Source organism: Macrobrachium rosenbergii, chromosome 16 (assembly GCF_040412425.1).
Source record: "Macrobrachium rosenbergii isolate ZJJX-2024 chromosome 16, ASM4041242v1, whole genome shotgun sequence".
NCBI classification, from domain to species: Eukaryota; Metazoa; Arthropoda; class Malacostraca; order Decapoda; family Palaemonidae; genus Macrobrachium; species Macrobrachium rosenbergii.
Window position 1 is genome coordinate 22,149,863 of NC_089756.1, and position 27,690 is coordinate 22,177,552.

The 27,690-nt window shown below is 35.7% G+C and overlaps 1 protein-coding gene across 4 annotated transcripts in view; it reads left to right on the top strand.

Moving 5' to 3' along the window:
* The window catches only part of LOC136847176 (TWiK family of potassium channels protein 18-like), a 90,451-nt gene that overhangs the window by 29,328 nt on the left and 33,433 nt on the right, over window positions 1–27,690 (top strand). For all 4 annotated transcript variants that reach the window (XM_067118599.1, XM_067118598.1, XM_067118601.1 and 1 more), the window contains exon 4: window positions 17,881–18,031. In XM_067118599.1, the coding sequence (XP_066974700.1) occupies window positions 17,881–18,031 (151 nt within the window). The remainder of the gene's footprint in view (window positions 1–17,880; window positions 18,032–27,690) is intronic.

The following is a 27,690-nucleotide window of genomic DNA, read 5'->3' on the forward strand; positions in this document are numbered from 1 at the left end:
CGGTTCAACTCACAAGAATGAAGTTTCATATCCAGTATGTTGAAATTTGAATGACCTCATTTTTGTTGGTTTTTTCTATATATTAATATATAGTACTCAGACCTTGCAATCCATATATTCATTATAATTTTTTAAAACTTTTACATTTAAACCATGTTGTTTCATCGGCCTCATTCTCTGCTGTGTGATTTTGGAAATATTAACTTGAAAATTACAAAAGGCATAACAACTGACATCTGAAACAGATTGTAGAGCACGGAAATTTACTTTCTCTCTCTCTCTCTCTCTCTCTCTCTCTCTCTCTCTCTCTCTCTCTCTCTCTCTCTCTCTCTCAACTAAACTATTTTATACTGATTTTCAACACATTCTTGTCAAGACTGTCGTTTCCATAATTTTTGTTGTTGTACACTCTCTCTCTCTCTCTCTCTCTCTCTCTCTCTCTCTCTCTCTCTCTCTCTCTCTCTCTCTCTCTCTCTCTCTCTCTCTCTCTCTCTCTAGATTTGTAGAGACCTTATCGAATCAGGAAGCTTTCAACATTCTCCAAATTTCCTGCCAATTCACGGCCCTTGTCGCTGATCGTAAATACTCCCTGTCACTTTTGATTAAATGGTTTGCTGTGTTATTTATTCCTTGGGCGTATGTTTACCAGTGTCTTTATCATTAATAATGGTGTCCTGCCTTCATGTGTTATATTCGCGCCCACTAGTTACTGATACAAACAACTGCAATTGCTACCTAAAATATAGATAATAGGACAGGTAATAATATTTAGTGGTTAGTGCTTTGTCTCTGTTCCTAGTGTGTATTTGCCCTTTATATTATTATTATTATTATTATTGGTACTGTTGTTGTTGTTTTTAGATCTGCGGGCTTGTAACCTGCATCGGGTTGTATGCGAGCCTAAATCGTCTTGTAGTCGAGTATTCGTCTTCCGTACAAAATAATAGTAGATATTATTAATGTTATTATTATTAAATAATAATAATAATAATAATAATTATTATTATTATTATTATTATTATTATTATTATTATTATTATTATTATTATTATTAAAAGAATGGCAGCATCAGTGGAATTGATTTTACTATTCTATTTTCTTCTAGGCTGACATTCTTTTTAACAGAACATGGTTAAAAAGAGGGTCTACTCCTTGTATATTATTATTATTATTATTATTATTATTATTATTATTATTATTAGTTAGCAGTCAAAGTGAGGGAAACGTTTACCCTACTAGAAGCCTGTATGTCGTCTTCTTGCTTAACGATTCGTAATTAACTACTGTGCCGCCTCGCCCCCCAAACCCTTTTTTTTTTTTTTTTTTTATTTTTATTTTTTTTTTTTGTACACGGCCGTGACTTACCATATTGTTGTTCGGTTGCCAACCCAGGCTGACTTACATCTTTCACATTTTAATCGTCCGTACCATCTTAGATAAACAAAGAAAAATAAACATCTTCACTCTACTTGTTTCCCACTTTCTTTCCCCTTTCGGGTAACGTTGCCTGTTCCTCTAGACTTTTTCCGTTTATTTTTCCTTAAGAGATACAATCTGCTGTGTATGTTGGAAGCTCAAAGTACTCTCTCTCTCTCTCTCTCTCTCTCTCTCTCTCTCTCTCTCTCTCTCTCTCTCTCTCTCTCTCTCTCTCTCGTTTAGAAAGAAGGGGAAGTTTGTTTAGCTTAACCCGGCGCGTGTTATGGTGAAAAGTCTTCAGAGAAAAAATAAAGCAAGATGGAAAAGGGTAAGGCGAACATAGCCAGTTTGTTATTGCGTTAGACATTATCTTTCATCTGCTGAGTAGCTGTGCGGCATACGGGCAGAGAGAGAGAGAGAGAGAGAGAGAGAGAGAGAGAGAGAGAGAGAGCGAGCATGTAAGAATAGTATAAAACTGAATATGCAAGCATATACATTTATTTAGCGAATAGATTTCAGCTTGCGTAATAGAACCCCAAATCAGTGTACAACACTTTACCAATGTTCATCTTCTATTGAGAATTTTTTCTCTTATGGATCACAAAACACATATTTTATTGTTTTTGCTGTATCTTGCTTGCGTTATAAATGACTTATAGGTTTTCCTGCTCATACTGTGAGACACCTCTAGAACCGTAGCAATGTTTTATGTGGAACTGGAACGCCAGATAGTTTGGAAATCAGACACTTTTCGCTGCTTCAGTCATGAGTTTGAGTCCGGAACCTTTGTCTGAAGTATCTCATTAATATTATTAGACTCCCGCTCTTTGTTACCAGCAATGTTCTTAGAATATGATGTTTACGCTTTGAACCCTGGTTTCTCGATCAAAGCGGTGATGCTGTCCCTTGCATTTCGTGACCCCATTAACGTTTTGTATTCGTGAATCAAAACTGCTAATAAACCAAACAGCGTAAAAATCTGCACTGCTGGCTGCTCCATTTCGCTGATTCGTACCCAGACTTGGTTTTTGAAACACCAGAGCTAATAGTCATTCCTCTCGCCACTTATTTTTTCATTTCGTAAATTCGAACCCTGACTGTATATGAAGTACTCAAAGTAATTGTTCGAATCATAGGTAAGTTCTTCAAATCCGAATCCAAACTCTGTATATTTAACCCCGTTAGAGGTAGTGCCGTTAGTGGACCTCACACTGTGCACTTTAGACATTACTAAAGAGCACGTGCAGCGTCACTTCGGCTCATAAATACCCCCTTCCCCCCAATAAAGGGGGCCGGGGATAGTGCAATCTGTGCATCTCACGCGGTACACTGTAGGCATTACTTAAGGTTCTTTGCAACGTCCCTTTGGTCCCTAGGTGCAACCCCTTTTATTCCATTTGCTGTACCTCCGTTCATATTATCTTTCTTCCATCGTACTCTCCACCTTCTCCTAACAATTGTTTTATATACAACTGTGAGGTTTCCCTCCTGTTCCACCTTTCAAACCTTTTTATTCTCAGTTTCCTTTTTACCGCTGAAAAGGTCCTCATTGGTCCCAGCACCTGGCCATTGACCTAAATTTTTTATTGCAATTCCATAATTATACCCACTATTTAGTATTTTACTTTACCTCCGTTCCCCCTTCATTACTTTCATCTTGATGTCAAATCTGATAATTACTTCTTAGCGTATCTGTTGGGCTTTCTCCCAGTTTCACCTTTAGATCCTTGCACTTCATCTCATATATTTCCTGGATCTCTCTATCTTGCTGTCCAACCCCTCCAGCTCCCTGTTTTCACTGCCTTAAGATTCATTCAAGCATGTATATGTTTACTAAAGGCATAAGCGTGTGAATCACACGAGACGGCAAATATTGCTGTAAGGAGGTCTCGATTGATTTTTTTGGAGATAGCTCTTCAAGGAGCTCATTACCAGCTGCGATTTGGTAATCATCGGGAAGAAGAGGCTATCCTTTTCTCTCTCTCTCTCTCTCTCTCTCTCTCTCTCTCTCTCTCTCTCTCTCTCTCTCTCTCTCTCTCATATATATATATATATATATATATATATATATATATATATATATATATATATATATATATATACATATACATATGTATGTATATATATATATATTATATATATATATATATATATATATATATATATATATATATATATATATATATATATATATATATATATATATATATATAGAGAGAGAGAGAGAGAAGAAGAAGAAGAAGAGAAGAAGAAGAAAGAATTGCAAAAACGTTTTCTTAAATAACTTAGTGACGTTGGCGTTAATAAAAGTGTAATTTATATTTACGTATTTATTCTCGGATGATTATGTATAATATCTCCCTCTCTCTCTCTCTCTCTCTCTCTCTCTCTCTCTCTCTCTCTCTCTCTCTCTCTCTCTCTCTCCCCCGTTTGGAAAGAAGGGGAGGTTCGTTTAGATTAACCCGGCGCGTGTTATGGTGAAAAGTCTTCAGAGAAAAAATAAAGCAAGATGGAAAAGGGTAAGGCGAACATAGCCAGTTTGTTATTGCGTTAGACATTATCTTTCATCTGCTGAGTAGCTGTGCGGCATACGGGCAGAGAGAGAGAGAGAGAGAGAGAGAGAGAGAGAGAGCGAGCATGTAAGAATAGTATAAAATTGAATATGCAAGCATATACATTTATTTAGCGAATAGATTTCAACTTGCGTAATAGAACCCTAAATCACTGTACAACACTTTACCAGTTTTCATCTTATATTGAGAATTTTTTCTCTTGTGGATCACAAAACACATATTGTTTTTTGCTGTATCTTGCTTGCTTTATAAATGACTTATAGGTTATCCTGCTCATATTGTGAGGCAACTCTATAACCGTAGCAATGTGTTATGTGGAACTGGAACGCCAGATAGTTTGGAAATCAGACATTTTTCGCTGCTTCAGTCATGAGTTTGAGTCCAGAACCTTTGTCTGAAGTATCTCATTAATATTATTAGACTCCCGCTCTTTGTTACCAGCAACGTTCTTAGAATATGATGTTTACGCTTTGAACCCTGGTTTCTCGATCAAAGCGGTGATGCTGTCCCTTGCATTTCGTGACCCCATTAACGTTTTGTATTCGTGAATCAAAACTGCTAATAAACCAAACAGCGTAAAAATCTGCACTGCTGGCTGCTCCATTTCGCTGATTCGTACACAGACTTGGTTTTTGAAACACCAGAGCTAATAGTCATTCCTCTCGCCACTTATTTTTTCATTTCGTAAATTCGAACCTTGACTGTATATGAAGTACTCAAAGTAATTGTTCGAATCATAGGTAAGTTCTTCAAATCCGAATCCAAACTCTGTATATTTAACCCCCTTAGAGGTAGTGTCGTTAGTGGACCTCACACTGTGCACTTTAGACATTACTAAAGAGCACGTGCAGCGTCACTTCGGCTCATAAATACCCCCTCCCCTCCAATAAACGGGGCGGGGATAGTGCAATCTGTGCATCTCGCGCGGTACACTGTAGGCATTACTTAAGGTTCTTTGCAACGTCCCTTTGGTCCCTAGGTGCAAACCCTTTTATTCCATTTGCTGTACCTCCGTTCATATTATCTTTCTTCCATCGTACTCTCCACCTTCTCCTAACAATTGTTTTATATACAACTGTGAGGTTTTCCTCCTGTTACACCTTTCAACCTTTTTATTCTCAGTTTCCTTTTCAGCGCTGAAAAGGTCCTCATTGGTCCCAGCACCTGGCCATTGACCTAAATTTTTTATTGCAATTCCATATTATACCCACTATTTAGTATTTTACTTTACCTCCGTTCCCCCTTCATTACTTTCATCTTGATGTCAAATCTGATAATTACTTCTCAGCGTATCTGTTGGGCTTTCTCCCAGTTTCACCTTTAGATCCTTGCACTTCATCTCATATATTTCCTGGATCTCTCTATCTTGCTGTCCAACCCCTCCAGCTCCCTGTTTTCACTGCCTTAAGATTTATTCAAGCGTGTATATGTTTGCTAAAGATATAAGCGTCTGAATCACACGAGAGGGCAAACATTGCTGTAAGGAGGTCTCGATTGATTTACTTGGTGATAGCTTTTCAAGGAGCTCATTACCAACTGCGATTTGGTAATTATCGGAAAGAAGAGGCTTTCCTTTTCTCTCTCTCTCTCTCTCTCTCTCTCTCTCTCTCTCTCTGTAGAAAACATTGTTCAGAGAGATCAGTTTTCTGTTTTTTCTTTTACGTAAATATGAGTCGAAGTTTATAATTTTTCGTAAAAACAGTGGTTTGAATGATTAAAGCTTTTTCTGGGTCACTTCGTATATGGTCAGCATTTCCATAACTTTTCTCTGTATTTGGTTTCAAGGCTCTGAACTGATGAGCTTATTCTATATATATATATATATATATATATATATATATATATATATATATATATATATATATATATATATATATATATATATATATATATGTATATATATATATATATATATATATATAGATAGAGAGAGAGAGAGAGAGAGAGAGAGAGAGAGAGAGAGAGAGAGAGAGAGAGAGAGAGAAAAGAGAGAGAGAAAGAGAGAGAGAGAGAGAGAGAGAGAGAATTGCAAAGCGTTTTCTTAAACAACTTGGGGACTTTGGTGTTAATAGAGAGTGTAATTTATATTTACGCATTTATTCTCGGATAATTATGTTTAATCTCTCTCTCTCTCTCTCTCTCTCTCTCTCTCTCTCTCTCTCTCTCTCTCTCTCTCTCTCTCTCTCTCTCAAACACACACAAACACACACTCTCTCTCTCTCTCTCTCTCTCTCTCAAACACACACACACACACACACACACACACACACTCTCTCTCTCTCTCTCTCTCTCTCTCTCTCAAAGATTCTCAACCACTCGTTGTTGTTTTCTTGTTGTTAGATTAAGCTTGCTTCCGCCAGCACAACCTTAACATATGACCAGCATTTAATTTTTTTCCAAATGCTGTTATTCAAATTAATTTTCCTGACTACCGTCAGTCAGTACTGCCCATTTAGAGAACCATTCGCGCCCAATCAGATATGTCACAGGTCCAAGAAAGCCTTCAAGAAGAAGAAAATTAATAAGATAAACTAGAAACTCCTCTTCTTCTTCTTGGTCCCGAGACGGAATCCGAAGTGACACTGAAGATGTTACCTGTCAGGTGTGGTAAAAATTGGGAGGGCCTTAAATCTGAGAGGTTAAACACCCCATTCGTGCGTGGCATCGATTCAAATTTTTATCATTTTATTTCAACAGAAAATTATTCGTTTTAGATAACAAGCTGTTAATGGAGGACCTAACTGAAGTAAGGCAATCTGTCTTGATTCCTTTTTTTTTTCTTTAAATTTCATTTGTCAGTGGCCTTAAATCTGAGAGGTTAAATCCCCCATTCGTGCGTGGCATCGATTCAAAAGTTTTTTTTCTTTCAGCGCAAAATGATTCATTTTAGATACCAAGCTGTTAATGGAGGACTAAATTTTAAGTAAGGCAATTTGTCTTGTTTTTTTTTTTTTTTGAAGTTTCTCAGTATTTCAGTGTCAGATTATTCGCGTTGGCTTGTTTCTTTTAGCAGAACCAAAATTAGAGATTGATCTCTTATGCCTTTTGTCCTAGAAATCCGATGAGAATGAAAAATACAGGAAAACTTTAAAAAAAAAAGATGGATCATAGCAACCACGGAAACTAGAACGGTGAGAAAATTCCAAAGTTTGGTGGTAAAGGCAAAAGAAATAGCGACAGGGCCTCTTAGAATAAACGATAACAGTGTCTTCGTCTTCGTGTTATTATTATTATTATTATTATTATTATTATTATTATTATTATTATTATTATTATTATTATTATTATTAAAAATTACTCATAGCATGAGTCTTAAAATGGAGAAACAAATCCACAGTTATGTATATATACATTTATCTTTAAATATATAGATAGGGCCAATGGTGCTGATGCAACAGTTATGTTTAACAAGACTTGTTTAAGAGAGTAAGAATGTCTGCAAATTCAAATATAAAAAGAACATTAACTTGTGAAAGAAGAGAAAATAGAATAAAGAGAGATTATAATTTTACGTAGAATTTTTCTAACGATGTTTGAGTATTAGGAGAGCTTGACAGTGTAAGACAGTGACCCCATAGGGTTTTCGGGGGTCATTATCTAGGACTAATATTTCTTGGGGGTCATTACCTTTATGATATTTACAGTCTTTTGTTTATGTTTTTACCGTTATCCTCAACGGGCTTGTACCAAACACGCCGCAAAGGTGGATACATACCGGGTTGAAACCCTTGTGGGTCACTATATAGAAAAGATCTGAACATTTTAAGCTGGATGACTTACTCATCAACAAATTCAAAATAGTGATCCTATTTCAGTATCGAAGCCGCCTTTAATTACGAAACACGGTTATCAAATGGTACCTTGCGTAGCAGACAAATAAATGGCTCAAGAATGAAAGCAGTAACAAGGAGAGGGTCAATAAACACCCTCGTCCTGTCATCCGAGGAGGGATTTGTGCGCTGATAATAAAATCTGACTTGACGAGAGCAAACGGTGTCATCAAGATGTGATAAATTCACCTCTTAACCACACCGTCATTGCACCTCATTTGTTGCACTCTAGGCATTACTGAAAGTTCTTTGCAGCGTCCTTTCGGCCCCTAGCTGCAACCCCTTTCGTTCCTTTTCCTGTACCTTCGCTCATGTTCTCTTTCTTCCATTGTACTTTCCACCCTCTCCTAACAATTGCTTTATAGTGCAACTGTGAGGTTTCTTCCTATTACAACTTTCAAACCTTTTAACTATCAATTTCCGTTTCAGCGCTGAATGACCTCATTGGTCCCAGAGCTTTGCCTCTGGCCTAAATTCTATATTCTATTCAATTCTGTCCTTAAGCCCCAGCGACACTGACCTTGTCCACAGCCACAGAGTGTGAGGTTGTCAATCGTTGTGAGCTTCCTCGCTCACAGCCACAGACTCTTGCTGTGATGTCAGTCGATATGACCGACCTTGCTCACAGCCACAGACTCATGCTGTGATGTTGTCAATTGTTGTGACTGACCTTGCTCACAGCCTCAGACTCAGGCTGTGATGTTGTCAATTGTTGTGACCTTCCTTGCTCACAGCCACAGACTCAGGCTGTGATGTTGTCATCGGCGGGGTGATAATCATTAGGTAAGCGTACCTGATGATGAGTGCTAATTTTAATTTTACCCCAATCTCCAGCAATTGAAGATGGCTTTAATACTGAAAGGAGAACATTATTTTGAAGTTCTTGATGTGTGTGTCATTCACCTTAAATTATTTATGCAGAGAACTCGAATAAAAAAAAAATCAACGCATGTCAGAAAAATATCAGAATCTGAGACAAAATCTTGATGTCTTGGTCATTCGGCTTAAAATATTTATGCAGAGGATGCGAATAGAAAAAAATCAACTTGTGTCAGAAAAATATCGGAATCTGAGACTAACTATTGCTCTGTCAGGACATACAAATCTCTGACAGAATGATAAAACGAGCATTAAATTTCTTTGCTGTAAAAGATAAATGTCCATGGCCAGACTGTAAAGTATATAAGGGACTTCTTCCCTCGTGTAAAAATATGAAGTTCATGGCAAAAGCGTAAACTGTATAAATGACTCCTCAACCATGAGAACCGAATTCTTGGCAAAAGAGTGGTGGAAAGAAATCGCCATTAAACATTACACGGCAACTGAAGCAGTGAAATATTCGCAACGAACGCTTCTATTTTCGAGGCTCGCGTTCCGTCGGATTATCCCGGCAACTCGGAGGAAATCGTGTGTGTGTTTTCTTATATCTTGTTTTTGTGGTTGTTTTCCCTTGCCTACAGGATCCGTTCATTCGTCAATTTAGAAATAACCCCCAGCCCTCTCTTCCTCTCTCTCTCTCTCTCTTTCAAGTGCCGAGCCAACACCTGTTACTTGTTTTTGTCATAACTGTATATATATATATATATATATATATATATATATATATATATATATATATATATATATATATATATATATATATATATATAATGTCTGTGTATATATGTATATATATATATATATATATATATATATATATATATATATATATATATATATATATATATATATATATATATGAAGACTACCACGATTTGGTGGTTGAAACAGAGGTCAGTTATGAATGAATAAAATTAGCTGTACTGTATATATTGTAGCAGTCTTGCTTATCCCCACCCCTTGAAGACTGGAAAGAATTCTGGAAATACTTGAAGAGTTGCCAGTAAACTAAAGAAGCCACATGTGCATTGGCTCTTGAAGAAGCTTGAGAAAAAGACAATGCCAGAAAATCATATGTATATATATATATATATATATATATATATATATATATATATATATATATATATATATATATATATATCTATACATATATGTATATATACATATACATATATACATATATAGATGTACATATATATATGTATATATATATATCTACATACATACACACACATATACATACACAAAATAGGCATGAATCTACTCTCAACGAAGAGAAATAATGATGCAGAAATCTAATAAAAACAAAGTAGACATCACAATGTCGTAACGAGTATATATATATAGCGACACCGACCCCTTCCAACCCTCTCCCCACCCCACCCCTCAGTCTATGCTATCTCTTGCAAGGTGTTCTCGTCAGTCTACCTATGTCACATAATCCGACCCAACGTAGTTAATGTGATTGACATGACAAAGACGAGTGTCGTGGCGTCACATTGTCCTGGCTGCCAAAAATGTAATGTGAAATCCGCCATTTTTTTTTTCTTTACTTCCTTTCTTGACTAACCTTTGATCTCATTATGGTTTTTACCTGCGGTTATCATCCCTTCGTATTATTTTATCTTTTTTAACGTTACTGTATTGTAATGCTGTAACCATTTTCTCTCATCGAAGTTACTGTATCTTAAAGTTTGATTGTTCTGATTCATCCGTTTTCTTTAGACAGCACAAACATATCTCTTATTATTCATGAAGAGCGCATGTTATTAAATAAGCCAGAAGATTTACAGTTACAAGTCAAAAGACCATGAAATTACAAGCCAAAAGGCCATAAACCTACAAGGAAAAAGTGCCGTGAAACCACAAGTCTTGAGGCCATAGACTTAGCAGGAAAAGCCCCGTAGGGGTCTAGTGCCGTCGGTGACTTTGCGCGGCGCACTGTAGTCACTATTGGAGATTCTTTGCAGCGTTCCTTCGGCCTTAGCTACGTCCTCTTTCATTCCTTTTACTGCACCACCGTTAATATTCCATTATACTGCATCACCGTTAATATTCCATCTTACAATTGTTTCTTAGTACAATTGCGAGATTTTCCTCCTGTTGCACCTTTAAAGCCTTTTACTCTCAGTTTCCCTGTCAGCTCTGAATGACCTCACAGGTCGCAGCGTTTAGCCTTTGTCTTACATTTTATATTCCATTCCATTCCATTCCTCTAAGAAAAAGTCCCAAGAAATTACAACTCATAAGGCCTTAATTGAGAAGATAAAAGCCTCATGGAATTACAGGTCATAAGGCCATAAACTTACAAGAAAAAAGTTCATGAAATTACAAGTGATTAGACCATAAACCTCCGAGGAAAAAGGTCCACGAAAGTGCAGGTCGTAAGGCCAAACACTTACAAAGGAAAACGATCTGTGAAAGTACACGTTGTAACTTACAAAGAAAAAGTGACGTGAAATTTCAAGCTATAAAAATACGAGGAAAAAGCCCAAGGAAATTACAAATCATAAGGCCAGAAACTTACAAGCAGAATAGGCAATACATTTTACAAGGTAATAAAATAACCAAGCGGTTCCAGTGCCTGGTCATCAGACCAAACTTTCATATATCAGTAAATTCCTAGCAGAGAGTATGGAATGCCTAAAAACAGGAGTTTAAAGGGGTACACAAAGACATGAAATAATGAAAGAACAGTGCAAAGGAAAAGATAAGAATACACTCAAATATTTCTGATTAAAAACTTGAAATGTGTAGGTTAAGTTCTGATAAATTCCCAGTTGAAGGTAACAATATAAAGGCGTCCCTTCATCTTATATTCATGCGCATTATTTTATCTTATATATTCATTAATTAACAAATTAGAAAACAAAAAAAAAAGGCAGAAAGGGCTTAAAATAAAGAAATGAGGCTGAAAAGGAAAATGAATTTGTGGTTTGCAGGGGAAGAAATGTACATTTTTTATTATTATTATAATGAAGCTGTAACGATAAACATTTGTCGGTTTTGTATAAGGTGTAGGTATAAAAAATAGCAGAATATTCTCACGGAATGTAAGAATGACTTACATTGACAAATTAGTATTTCCCATCTCTTTGGCACGATTTACCATCTGAGTCTTTCATCATTTAAGAGTTACACACTTACATTCCATTAGCACAAAAAAAGAAAAAAAGAAAAAACCCTTGTTCCTTCCTGCCATGGTTAAAAAAAAAAAAGAAAAAAAAAGCTTTTGAAGTATCCTGTCCTCTAATGCGTTCAGAGAACTTACCATCTGCGTATATCATCTTTAAAGGGCTAGACGTAGAAGAACATTCCGTCCGCAAAAAAAAAATAAATAAATAAAAAAACTTGGACCACTGTTTAAAGTTTTTTTTTTTTTGAGGCTCTTCTCACCAAATGCTCACTGTAGGTGACGCGTTAATGTCCTGAGCACTTCCAAAACATGAGTGACGAGAGTTTGGGCCAAAACAAGAAGGCAAAAACTAGTAAAAAATGAAAAGGAAGACACCTCCACCTTCCGGTGTTTTTGTTTAATATAACACCTTTTGAGATTTATTCGAAACAACTGTCTCACGTTGCTGCATATGATGAAGTATGTACAGTATATGTATATATATATATATATATATATATATATATATATATATATATATATATATATATATATATATATATATATTTATACATATATATTATATATATATATATATATATATATATATATATATATATATATATATTTATACATATATATTATATATATATATATATATATATATATATATATATATATATATATATATATATATATGTGTGTGTGTGTGTGTGTGTGTGTGTGTGTGTGTGTGTATGTAACCCAGAAAAGAATATATTAGAATTTGAATTAGGATCTTGTATATTATGTTATTACTATTCTATAATTAGCTAATTTTGAATGACATATTTGAACATGCCGTTAAATTTTAACAATATGCTTTCTATCAACTCTTTCTCTCTAACTGGGCGTTTATAGATGTCTTTGACTGTATTCTTATCTAAAAATATTAAAGATAAGATCGATTACAAGGAATTTCCTTTATTTTAGGATATATATATAGAGAAAAATAAAAATTCTATATTTTTAGGTCGTCCTGAAAATAAATGTATATATAAGTTATTAATAGGCATTCTAGGAATCCGTATCACAGTTACAACATCTGGAAGAACGCTGTCGCATTAAGGAATTGGTTCGAGTGTTGCCAACTTCGCCAAGTCCGCAAATTAACCCGAAAAGTCTCTTATGAAAAACTGTAAACATTACTCATGTGTCCGTAATCCGTTTTATAGTTGTTGGCAGCAGATGGCAACGAGTTTTATCGTAACCCGGATGGGAAGCTGATGTTTGTATGTCGCTAATGAGTGAATTTGATGAGCTATTGGTGAATTATGACAGGGCGTATGTGCGCTAAAGAGCGTCAGAACAGTCTTTCCAATTTGACAGTCGCTACAAATTCTGTGCGCATATATGTATATGTATGTCTATATAATCACTTTTCTGGCTAAGTATATCCGAAAATGTATGGGTAAGTCAAGAAGTTAAACAATTATGACAATTAAAAACACGTATACACCTGGTAAGAGTGACCAGTAGAATTTCTGATTATACATATGAGTGTGTGCGTGTATGCATATACATTTATATAATTTATTTTATGTATATATTATTGCATATGGCCTGTTGAATTCTTGATTTCATCACTTTTATTTGATACGCTTTTCACTGCAAGTCTTAAATACGATTGATGAATAAATGAAGACTGACTGAGCTTCACTTAATTCTCGGTCACATTTAAAATGTGAGAGAAATTCAACACATTAAGAATGAAGAGGTCATAAGTCATATATATGTGTATATATATATAATGTATGTATATATATATATATATATATATATATATATATATATATATATATATATATATATATATATATATATATATATATAACTATATATGTGTGTGTATATATATACACATATATGTCTGTATATATATATACATACTTACATGCATACATACATATCTGTGTGTGGAAAATATGGTCACATATCCTAGGAACTGCTCAGTAAAACGAATCACCTTGAAATTTATGATGAACATCCCTCTATCAATGAATTCATTCCTCTTCAGGCTGTATCGTCATTCCTAATATTATCGCTCCTGATCGACACTAAGTCCTCATTTCGGGCAGTGCAAGGAGCGCCCGTTGCCCAAAAATAGATTTTAAAAATGGCACCCCACATTTCCGGGTGGCATCTTCGATTAACTTCTGCGAACGTCATTTCATCTTAGACAAGACGAATGTATTCACCAGGCAGCGCATGAATGATTGTCTTTATTAATGAAACTCCCAAATGATCGTTTTTATTCAAGTTCTGTCGAAGGCTGCAGTGAACAGAAGCAAAGATTTAAGCATCACGGGAGGCGTTCAGTAACCAATCACGTATTTTTGGCGCGTTCGGTTGGTAAATTATATTAACCGGCCGCCAGCCATGAATGAGATTCTTGTTATAAGAGCTTACGCCCACAGGTGACATCTGCTTGCTGTTGATAAATCTTACCCCGGACTGTGAGCGAAGAGAAATGAAAAACTTCAAGCTATGGAAAGGGGAAGATATATGTCTGGGAAAGCGTTGTTCTGAAAACTTCATTCTAAGTTCCCGTGGCGGGCGGGAGAGGGTAGTGCCATCAGTGCACCTCGCATGATGCACTGTAAGCATTACTTAAGGTTCTATGCAACGTCCCTTCGGCCCCTAGCTACAACCCCTTTCGTTCATATTCTCTTTCTTCCATCACACTTTCCACCCTTAACAATTGTTTCACAGTGCAACTGCGACGTCTTCCTCCTGTTACACCTCTCAAACCTTTTTGCTGTCAATTTCCGTTTCAGCGATGAATGACCTCATAGGTCCCAGCGCTTGGCCTTTGGCCTAAATTCTACATTCACTTCTGTTCTGTTCATTCTGAGTTGTCGTCTATCGAACGCTCAAGGCATTACCTCAAGGCTGAGCATCTTTCACTCACTTGTTATTGTTACGTTTTCGTTACGAATAACATTTTCATTGTTCATTAACTTTTTCTTGCCTCTTTCTGTCCCGTAGACGCGTTAAGATGAATGTCGCGAGTGAAACGACATCCATTTATTACTCGTACATCACAGGGAAGTGTCGCCACTAATGGTCTTTCTGTTACTTCATGTATTCTTTTTTTTTTACTGATGATTCATTTGTATGCGTTTATGGTCATAAATATGATTAGTTTTATTTTGTTAGGTGCAGTTGCCATTTTTTGTTTTTCTCTCGAGGGGAGAGGTGGGGGTTGGGGGATATGCCATGGGCGATTATGCAATTTGTTCCCCTTGCTACCTCAGTGAGATATATATATATATATATATATATATATATATATATATATATATATATATATATATATATATATGTGTGTGTGTGTGTGTGTGTGTGTGTGTGTGTGTGTGTGTGTTTATGTATACACACATTAGAGAGAGAGAGAAGTAATGAAGTTTTGAAGTGATTAACGTCATGAAATGGCATATTACGTCAGTTCTACGTCACCGACCCATCGATTATGGTATTAGTTAGTAACACCTATTTTCAAATGAAAATCAATTACTCACCTTAAGTCTTTAGGAATGTTTATGCAGCCAGTCGTAGAATATGTGATTAAACCCGAAGACTGTCCATTGTTGGAGGTCAAGGTCACCATGGGTCAAAGTAAAGGAAAGAAGGGAGGGGGGAGGGTTTACGATATTTGAAAGTGAAGTACAATAAAAACAATGACAGAATGGCGCAAACGTGAAGACACTTGTTTCGCCATTTTATAAATCGTCGTAAGAAACAAATAAAAATCTTGCGTCAGAAAGCACCAGAAGTTAATCAGGTATGTTGTGATAAGAACGAATTTAGTTAAAAGTGTTCATCACTCTTAAAAAAGTAAAAAACAGAACCATCACAGTAAACATGGTCCGAATAACTTTCGTCGCTGGACCTCAGCCGTGAAATGAAAACGGACCCTGACATGGGAAACTCGCGTAGATTAGATGTTTTAGAAGTGTTGAAGCGAGCCTCGATATGTCAAAGATTATTTCGGCGAAAGAATTTTGCGCGTGCCTCTTTGGTCGTTAGGAAATTTGTTTATTTTTTGCCTAAAGATTAATTCGATTAAATAGTGTGATGGATCATTCAAGAGGTTGCCGATTCGTGTGGAGGTTGTTAGTAATAGCAAAACGTTAAGGTAAATAAAAAAAATACTGCAACATTATCAATATTAATATTGAAACAGCATTAGTTATCTTAAAGCAATAACTAATCTTAAAATTAATGAATGATCAATCTTCTGAAAAGTACTGTAATATATATAATAATAATAAAGTTTAGAAAACAGGTTTGAAATGCATAGGTGATTTTTAGGGTTTTATTCTCCAATAGTGGAAAAACTCTACGGATAAATATATCCACGTTTTCAGCACATTTTTCCAATAAGAAAGTTGTCATAATCCAGCGATACTCACAATGGACATAGAGTTCGCAACAGAACAACACAAGATAACTTTTTTTTTTTTAAATGGTGTTGTTGGCCACTGCTTTGTTTTAGGTAGCACTTTGGAACTTCTGTTTCATTATATTGTCCCTCATGTTTCAAATTACGATGCATCATCTTCGAAATGATGGAAGTTATACGAGTTCATATCCTTGAGAATGATAATATGAGCAACAACGTATCTCGGAAGGAGTGGGTATTTATAACATTAATCATAATTAATCGTCATATTCTACGTAAATATATTTCATTACCTCCCCGACGGTATATACCATACCATACATAAACATGTATAAGAAATATTCAGGTCCCTTCAGTAATTGCAGAGAAATTTAGGACGAATTTGCAAATTGTTTATTTAAAAGGATGTTAAAACTAATTTTGTAAATAACCTAAAACTAATATAATCAAGTAAAATCATTATCGCAATAGCAGTATTTTCAATAGCCACCAGAAATGCTCATGTCGAATATAGCTTTTTTGACTCCATAAGTAAGACATAAACGCCAACAGTGTGTCTTGTGGGACGCACTGTAGAGTAGGCGTTAGTAAAGGTTCTTTGCAACTATCTTACGTCCCAGCTGCTTTGCTTTCTGACTTTTACCTTTCATCATTCGGTCTCTTCCGCCTCAGGTGTCCAACTTCTTTAACTTTACCTTTTTCTCGTTTTCACCGTTATTTCAAGAACAAATCCTTCGACCGGGTCATGCAAAGCTCGAGGAACGATACATACCGTTCCAAAGCCAAAGCTAGGCTGGCCTCGGGGTGGACGCCATGTCTTAAAGGACCTCTTTACCTGTGGGCTATTGTTATATATATACTGTATATTATATACAGTATATATATATATATATATATATATATATATATATATATATATATATATATATAGTGTATGTATAAAAATGCATTTAATCATATAGTGTATAGTACCCATGGTACCAAAATGACGGTAATTTAGGAGAGAGTCAAGACTAACAGTGACTACACATAAAGCTCTTGTTAAATACAGAAATGGAAAACATCAATGCAGACTACAATTCATTGTTTAATAATGATAATAACATCTAAGAATCGGTGCAAACTTTTTCGATAGTATTTCATTGCCCCAGTTAGCCTAATAGTGAATTAAACGGCAAGTAATTAGTCGTAGACTGTGATGGGTCGCAACCAAGGTAAAGAAGGCCTTAGAGCTGGTAACCTCATCCCAAAAATATTTGTTAAGAACCGGAACGGTAATACCGTGAAAAAAAGTTCTGCATCGTCATTGCAGCTTTGAAGGAATCAATAACGTTCTTCCAAAACCAATTTCATATCAAATGCTCTTGAGACCTGTTTATCATTTCGATTCAGTTATCCTCAGTGTTTTGATACGTACTTTTGATATGGGTTGAAACTGGCATAAATATTGCCTATAGCATCTCATTTCCAGGCCTTTGGTAATTGTCAGGCATCCTTAGGCCATCCCTTTTATTTTAAGTATGAGAGCAACAGCCAAAAAAATTAAATGTCTAAATATTTCATCCCGCCATTTTTAAAATTTATTTTCCGTACCCTCACTCTTCATCTTCTTCCCTACAGGCTATGGCAATTTGGCGCCGCGGACGGAGTGGGGCAAGATAACGACCATTCTGTATGCCATCTTGGGTATGCCTCTCATGCTGCTCTACATGTCAAACGTCGGAGAGATACTGGCCAATATCTTCAAATTCATTTACTTTAGAGCTTGCAGGTGAGTGAGCGACTGACTTACGCCTGACGGATGCAGAAGCGAAGTGGTCTTGAAGTTTATGTTTCCCGCCAATTATCATATTCTGGGTCCGTGGCGTCGTGGGCCGGCTCTCGTTGTGGGGGGAGGGTGTTTGGGGTAGATGTTCTGGGGCTGATAGGCGGAAGCCGGTCTTGTCAAGGGAACCGCTTATACTTTTAAGGCGTCCCTTTAGGTGGGGTGGGAGGCTGTTTTTAAGTTCCTGTTTAATTCCTCATCAGGGCTACGGCAGAGTAATCTCTACGAGATAAATTAAGATCATGATGTCTTTGAACTTATGATCAGGCTCCAAAAAAGTTTCTTTTTTTACCCATGGTCTCTTTTTTTATACTTGTTACTGTAAAATTATTTCAGCGAACGTTTTTTTAACAAGAAAAATGTCTTTTTACACTCAATTTTTTCATACTTGAAAGCTAAGAATTATTTTCTTATATGCTGACGGATTGATTAGAACAAGCACTTTAAAAACCGGTTTTAGAACAAGTCCAAACGAACAACTTTTTAGCAACGGATTTTATTGATACTTGTTCCAGTGAATGTTTTCAAAGTTTATTTTCTTATGTGATTTAACTGTTAGTTTTAATATGTTCATAAAATGTTTACTGGGTTCGTGAAAACCTTGAAACTTGATCAAATAAGCCACTAAAGCACCTATCAGTAAGTAGAATGGGAAACTTTCAACCGGATCTAAATAACACTTGTAAATTGCTTGGTATTACCACCAGTCGAGACATCTGCAAGCTGTCAGTTCTATGTTGTAACAGCTTTTGGCTTACGGTCACGTACTAAACCAGCTGTCCCAGTTGAAACAAATTACTGACAGCCAGGTGCGTCTTGGACTTCAGGAAAAAAGTTATCAGGGAATTTTGGCAGTGATCCAGCGAATGCTTAATGAGCATTTCCTTATCGACTGAGCAAAGGGTTCCCTCAGGAATGACTCACAGTAGCGATATTACAGTTAAAGAAACTAAAACTCAGAGGCTCAGGCGTTGGTGTATACTTTAAACTTCAGTTAGTTTGCTGGCTCTTAAAATTTCAGAATTGGTTGGTTCTTTCTTGGACTTTGAGAATCAGGAGCCTGTTTTTGGGATTTCAGTAAGTTGGCTCCCTCTTCCCGAAACTTCTGGAAGCCGGTTCACTTTTCTTGAAGGTTTAGGGAGTAAGCTAATGGAATTTTCCGGAATTTCAGGAATCTGATTAACTTTGGAATTCCAGAAAATTTGGAAAAGTCCTGTCTGATTTAACTTCCATTTTATATATATATATATATATATATATATATATATATATATATATATATATATATGTATATTCTTCAGAAAATGTTGCATCTAAATTCTCTGCAAGAATTTCAGTTCAATATCGAGTCTTCAGTTTAACAACGTTACGTTTGGTCTACTAGTTTCAGCAAGTGCGCTGAAATTTAATGAAGAATCAGCTAACTTACTAAATGGAAGTTAACTCAGACAGGACTTTTCCAGATTTTCTGGAATTCCAGAGTTAATCAGATTCCTGAAATTCCGGAAAAATTCCATTAATTACTAATATACTAATATATATATATATATATATATATATATATATATCTATATATATATATATATATATATATATATATATATATAGGCAAAGGTAGGTGGCTGAGTAAGGAAATTATTAACCATCCGCAATACCACCATTGCTTATGTTTCATTGAGTTTTTAAAATTATGAACTTATTAAAATCTCATATAGAAGTATTATGGGTATTTAGTATTTACTGAAGGCCAGTTTTGCTTGGAGAAACCAACGGAGCAATTAATATCTGTTCTGAAATTTTAATTTGTTTGGTATCATACACCATCTTAAATTAATCTAAGTTTGTCTAACGAGGCAGGCTTGTGATATTTTATATGTATGGGTCTAAAAGGAGTAAATTATTGCGATAGGCTGCACAAATATAAGATGGGTTTCTAGCCAAAATGATGTACTGTTTCAGGTAGGACCCAAAATACGGTTATTTAATATATATATATATATATATATATATATATATATATATATATATATATATATATATATATATATATATATATACATATACACAGTATGTGTGTGTGTGTGCGCGTGTGTGAGCATCAGCCAAGCATTCACTATTCTTTCTAGTCCCAAAACCTAGTTTATTTTGAAGGATATAAGTTTCCAGTATCTTTTGCAATAATAATAATAATAATAATAAAGGAATATTTTTATAGAGTTGAATAGTGTAAATAAAAATGGTACATGAGGCTGGTCACCAGCTGAGAGAGTAAACACCATTAGTGCCAGACGGCTTTGGCATATAATACTTCCATGACCTGGTAGATCGGTCAAGGGTCAAAGCTGCTGCGAAATTTTTCCTTCACATTTTAACTTCTTATAGTTTTTCCATCTATTCCAACTGAATATCATAGAACATAAAATGGGTACACAATAAAAATCCTAATTAATGGTTGAGACAAGCAAAGCAAAATCCCATGTGAGTTACTTATTCCCACAGAAATAGTCAATTGATTATTATGGGGCATAAGTGGACAGCAATAAAAATCTTGGAATTCTACTGGGACGAAATCTTTGGATTCCGTGAGTAAACTTGGAATTATTCCCGTTTCCACCTACGTAATAAATACGTCCCAGTAGAATTCCGAGCGATAATTAAAATAAACCTACTTTTGTCTAACGCAGAATCTTGTGTAGTGAAAGCTTATTCATTAACAACTGGCAATGATTAATGTGTTCGCACCAATTCCTCGTGTGAATTGTTCTGGTCTGTTATTTTCTCCTCCTCGCCGCGACATCATCTGTCACTCTCCCCTTTTCCCATATCTTTACATTCTCGCTATAAACAGCAGACGTCTGTACCTGTTATTAATGGCAGGTGTGTATGGTTCATGAGCATAACTCAGATAGGATTTTTTGTTTGCCTCAACCATTACTGAAGATTTTTATTGCTTGTCCTCTTTATGCCTATAATAATCAACTGACTATTTCTGTGGGAATAAGTAACTGAGCTGGGATTTTGTTTTGCTTGTCTCGTGTGTGTATATGTATATATATATATATATATATATATATATATATATATATATATATATATATATATATATGTATATATATATATATATGTGTGTGTGTGTGTGTGTATATAAATGTTATGTATGTATGTATAACTGAATCACGAAGATATGGATGAATGTATAAATAAAGGCAAATGCCACATTAGTAAAGGACCGTGTGTCGAAAGACCAGCAACCACTCCGTTGTTTCACTTTCCTTCGTGGCATTTGCCTTATATATATATATGTGTGTGTGTGTATGTATATGTATATATATATATATATATATATATATATACATATAAATATATATATATATATATATATATATATATATATATATATATATATATATATATATATATATATATATATATATATATATATATAGAGAGAGAGAGAGAGAGAGCCACGCTAAACGTATTGCCTGGGCAATGCTTGGATGGATGACTGCCAACAAGTACCAGACGCCGTTGACAAATATCTTTCATATGTACAGTATATGTATGTATGTATATATATATATATATATATATATATATATATATATATATATATATATATATATATATATATATATATATATATATAGTTAATTAAATGAGTTATGAGTTAAATGCTTCCCAGCTGTCAAATTGGTTTGGAAAAGTCTCGTCCCCGAAATGTTAGCAAACACTGACAGGAGAAAAAAAAATTATGGCCCATCAATCTGTCAGCCTTAAGCAAACTTGCATTAAAATTCTTTTTCAAGCACTATTACATATGATACTGTGTAGATTAACTACCTGTTGATTATGTATTCAAGATAAATTTTATCCTAAACGCGCTTAAAAATACTTTATTGTAAATGATCTTTTGTATGAGGTCTTGGAATAAAATTTTCTTTTATTAATGCTTCACTTTAGGAATAGATATCTTTTAATTTCTGCGTATGTTTATTGCTATGTAAGGCAAGATTTTCCATAGTGTTTTCGTCATTTGGATTAAGGTATTTGACTAAACTTAACTTGAAGTTTAGTTGCTTTTATTACTTTAATTTTTTCGATTACCTTAACTTTCTAAAGGTATTTACTGTTCAAAACTGAAGCGTTGGCTAAACATACTGATTTATTTCCCAGTTAAGAGTAATGCCTGTATTTGCTTTCATTTGACTTCTGGATTATTGTTATTAACGTAAACTCCTTTAGTAACCAGCAAGTTGGAAATTTGATCATTCTTTGATTTCTTAGAATATTTTGAAGCCTTGCGTTGCATCATAGTCTTCTTCATTTAAGAAGCAAGTTCATCGTCTCCTTTAAATTTCAGTACCTTTCTTCTTCTTCTTCTTCTTCTTCTTCTTCTTCTTCTTCTTCTTCTTCTTCTTCTTCTTCTTCTTCTTCTTCTTCTTCATAAAAATCTGGGTTTCCTTCGACCCTAGGCTAGGTAAAGGGATCGAATTGTCATGGAAATTGAGATTATCTTTTAAGTAAAAAAAAAAAAAATACGATTGTTTTTTTTTTTTTTATTAGCCATTTACAGCAAAATCGTCGGCGACCGAGTCAGTTATCAGAACCTGGTAATGTCGTTAAAATGACAGCAGCTTTCAGAATTTTATTTCAGCATTTGCCTCACACTAAAATGGATATTTCCAGGTTTTCGATGGTCGCAGACGCTTGTAATTTTGTCTTTATCTTCCTTTATCCAAATGTCTTTATGCATCCTAATCTGCAATAAAGCAGTACAGTTGTACCTAACGATACTGCAGAATTTTTGCATTGTATCGCAATTTTAAACCTGCAACCGTTACGTCACTCGTTCAGTAGGAAGATGCACCAGCAGGAAACCGCTCTTTATCCGTGCAATGTTAAGGTCGGCGCCGTCACCTTGGTATTGACTTAAAACGTCAGGTATCACCCTCGCGTACTTCAAGATTGTGTGACCTTCCATTTTCTCGTCCTCGTTGTACCCGTCAGGGCTCACAATCTCACATATACATTGTGGAAGTTATGTATTCGTACAAGTGTCATAAAAGTGTGCAATTCAGCTGGTCTATATTGTAGCGGATTCATGACGTGAATCATATAGGCTCTTGTAAGTTTGTGGTTCTGATTACCATAAGGCTGTTTGGCTATTCCCTTATTCCCTCTTCTTGTAAAAGCGTATGATTCTACATATGTCGTGTGCAGTGGTTTCATGCGTGAACACAGAAATTCTAGTAAGTTTGTGTAGTTTCAGGTTACCATTGTGCGAAGCATTCCACTAACAATAATTTAACCAAGTGAGTTGCTAAGATGCATTTTGCCGAAAACAGGACTGTCAGGTACATGTTGCTACCTTTCTCCAGAGTTGCAGGCATTTAGGAAACAAAATAAGGCCGCTTGAGTTACAGGATCATCTCCATCGTCATCATTATCATCATTCATTGCCATATTACAATCATTCAAAAAGCCCCTGTATGGGTATAGGACTTGCTGTCCTTACAGTGAAGGATATTTAGGATGACTTTTTTCGTGGCATCAGGGAAGAGGATAGGTGCAGTTCAAAGATTGTATTGCTAGAATATATAGAGCCACACTGCCTTCAGATGCGTGAATTTTTAATTTAAGAATTTATCGTGAATTTTGTTACAAGGCTATTGTGAATTTTTACTCATCATCAGTCAGTATACAGCAGTATCTAGTTGGGAATTTCACTCGATATAATCCACTATCATGATACACGTTTCCTGAATGTGGAATTTTCTGTTACCGACTCATTTACCACGCATTTCCTAAACTGCGTATTTGCCATCACCTGAAAAAAAAAAAAAAAAACTTTAACACAACTGGAGAACTAGGTTTTTTTCTGCCATGTCCATCTCTTCTCGTCACCCTGAACAAAGAAAAAAAACATTCTATCTCACCAGAATAAAAAGCTATTCCCTGTAGGGTGTTAGTGCCGTCAGTGCACCTCATGCGGGGCACTCTAGGCATTAGCCTACTTAAGGTTCTTAGCAGCGTCCCTTCTGCCCCTAGCTGCAGCCCCTTTCATTTCTTTTACTGTACCTCCATGCACATTCTCGTTCTTCCACCTTACTCTCCACCCTCTCCTAACAATTGATTCATAGTTCAACTGCTTTGAGGTTTTCCTCCTGTTACACCTTTCAAACCTCTTTACTGTCAGTTTCCCTTTCAGCGCAGAATGACCTTATAGGCCCCCAGCACTTGGCCGTTGGCCTAAATTCTGTATTCTGTTCTTTAAAAAAGGCCGTTGGCGAGTCCTCTGTCACACCGCACCATCACATCACCTTCCCCGACAAATTCGTCTGGGGAATGTGAACTGAGTTACCCGATATAATTATAATTTCAGCTTGTCGTGAGACCTCAAAAAAAATAAAAAAATAAATAAAAATTATGGCGCTTAAGCCAAATGAAATTCAAGTCTCATATTCTGCCATTTCAGAAGCCGTGACAGGTGTGCGTGCAACGCGCTCCCGTCACTCAGGCTGACAATGAAAACAGAGGTTGTTTATCCTTTGAATCTAAAACCTATATTAAACCGATGCGTTTGCCCCGGCGTCCGTCATCGAAGGAAAAAGATGATGATGATGTAGGGGTGGAATATTTTCGGGGTCCGAAATGATTTTTGACGATTCTAAAATATTTCTAATTCATTCTGGTTTTTGTGGCCGATTCTGTCACCTCCCGGTCTGTTCCCAAGGTGTTTTTATACCCGTTTCTGTTCTCTTCCTGTCTGTAGCTAAGGTTTTCCTTACATAATTTTGTTTCTGTCTATTTCGAGAGTTTTTTTACTTGATGCTATTTCCTTCTTGTCCATTTCCAGCTTTTTTTTTTTAAGGCCTCATTCTATTCATTTCCATTCTTCCTTTCTTTATAAGACCTTAATCTCTTAACTTTCCGTCTGTTTTCAAGGTTTTTTTTATACCTTATGCTATTAGCGTCCTGTCTTATCCGAGCCTTTTTTTTTTATTATTTACTCTGTCAGCCTTTCGTTTACTCTTAAGTTTTTTATTCGTAATTGTAATCACTTCTCATTTACTATTAGGATTTTATTTAGTATTTGTCCTCATTTCATTCAGAAAGCGTACAGACCGACAATTGCCTTACGTCACTTTCATGTTCTTTTTTTATTCCTGTCTAGTTAATCCGTCTTCAACGAAGTCAGGCCCACGGGTCTCTGTTTAAGTTTGTTTATAAGGGTTTAAAGGGAATTATTTACCAAAGGAACTTCATAAATAAGATGCGTCATAATTTCGCAATGAAAGGTGAATGAACTTTTGCTATTTTCTTTTTTTTTTGTTTTTGTCAAAGGGTTAAGTCGGCTATACGTCAGCACGTGGCTTTGCTCGTAATAGTGGCCCGTGGAAGAGGATAAGAGGCCTGATGTGAACCCCTGACCGTGGTCCCTTTCCAGGCGCGGAAATATTCTATTAGGTCTTCCTGTTGGAAGTCATTTCTGTCAGGTAGATTCACGAGGTATTTCTTGTACTGGGCAGCAGCAATTAATAATAATAATTAGTCGTAATCCAGTGGGCTCCTGTGGGCTTCAGAAAATTGGAAGACGCAGACCTTTGTGGATGAAAACCATGAAAAGGGAATCTTGAGATAAGTAGAGATTAGTGGAAGACGAAGCCCAGGAAACACATAAGCGGCAGAGCTTCGCAGACGTCTTTTTGTATCACTCAGCATTGGAGACGATGATGATGATGATGATGATGAAGATGATGATGAGTCCAGTGGTTAGGACTCTCTCTTCACCAGCAAGAGTCTTTGGGTTTGATTCCCGGAGGAAGGTGAACGATTTAGCCACATTCCTTGAAAATCTATGGTACCTCTGTTGACCTAAGCAGCGGATTAGGTATCTGGTAGTTAGCTGGCGGTGGTAGGTTACCGTCAAGGTAGGGAAGGGCATCCAGATATCTGTTCATCTCATCCCCAAAAAACTGGAGGGATAGAAGGCTAAAACACCCATTAGAGCCAGACTTCTGCTATGAGGAAAAAGAACTTTGTACAAGAGATTAGTTATACTAGAAAGTATAATAGCATTTGGTGACTTATAATATTTATAATAATAATAATGTTCGAATAAACACAGTAGATACCAAAAATTTTTAAAAAGTAAACATTTAAAAGTTTTACATTTGTTTCCTCCAATTATGATTGGATGCACCATCGATACTGGAAGAGAAAATTCTTAGCCACGACGTTTGCTGGATTTCGCTCCTTCTTGCGGCTCTTTCACGGCCGATGTATGAAACGTAAGCTCTCTTTTTATGTATTCATTTATTTAGTGTTATTTTCATCTCATTCATATAAATTAAGTTTGATTCCCGTCTTCGTCTTTGTTCTGGCGCGATCAGCGCAGGCGAGAAGATTTGAGCTCAAAGGAGGAACAAAATGAAAAATTTGTTGTAGTTGCAGTTGTTGAATGAGTTGGTCTAATGCCAGCACGAGCTCTCGCTTCTGGAGCTGCCCTTAAAGTGAGAAAGTAATATGGGAAAGACATGAATAAGTTGGGTTAGTAGGTCTCACTATGAGTAACATCGTGATTCAGGTCCTAATTAACTGAAGAGAACAATCGTTTTAATTTTATTACATAAAAAGGCACTCTGACAGTCGACAAAATACCTTCAGTAATGCTATGCTAAATAGTTTTAGAGCGCGTATGAATTTTACTAACCCGTGATTTCGTAATTAACTTCAAGACCCCAACCTCCAACCGACCTGGTAAAGAAATTCAAGGATTCTAACTGTTTGAATTCGCAAAGCCTGCTTTGTATTGCCGAGTAAGTTTTAAGAAAACTTGAAATGTTTTATATTGCAATGTGCTTTCACTAAAGAATATTTTACCTCACAGTTCAACTAGTACTAAAATAAAAAGTTATGCGGCTTGAGATGCAGTTATCTCCAGTCTTTTTTTTTTTTTTTTTTTTTACCATTATCTAGCCACAAACCTTTGTTTCAAGTGGCCATTCTTTTATTCTAAATTCGTGTGAAATTAGTCTTACATATTTGAGCAAAATAAAAAAAAAAATATGTCGTTTCAATTTTCTCAAAAGAAACCAAGTCTTGCTCAGTGGGCTTACAGGACACGATTTGTATTGAAAATATCGCGATACCCATAAACATTTTACAGGGTCATAAATGTTGCAGCCCCCTATCTTATAATTGTTACTGTCAAAAGATCTATAGCCAGCTGTTTGTGTGCTTGTATTGTTTTCCTGTTGAAATAAATGCTGGCTATCTTGAGAAGGTTCTGTTGAATTGTTCTGTGGTAATTGTATTCGTTAACTATTTATTTATTTATTTTTTTCGTTTTTTCGCCTCACCTGCATTTGAACGCTTTTCGCTAGAAAAAAAATATGGAATTCTTAGGCAAAAAAAAAAAAAGTAGTTTCAGTTTCAAAACACAATTCGAGAGGGATTTTCTACCCCTGGATCTCTTAACATTCCTACGTCGAAGTTTTACTGTGGCAGACAAATATTAGAATCTCGTAGAAAAACAATAGCAAGTGTATTTTAAAACATTTTCAGTTACTACTTCTTCAGCTTTCTACTAGTGAATATTTACG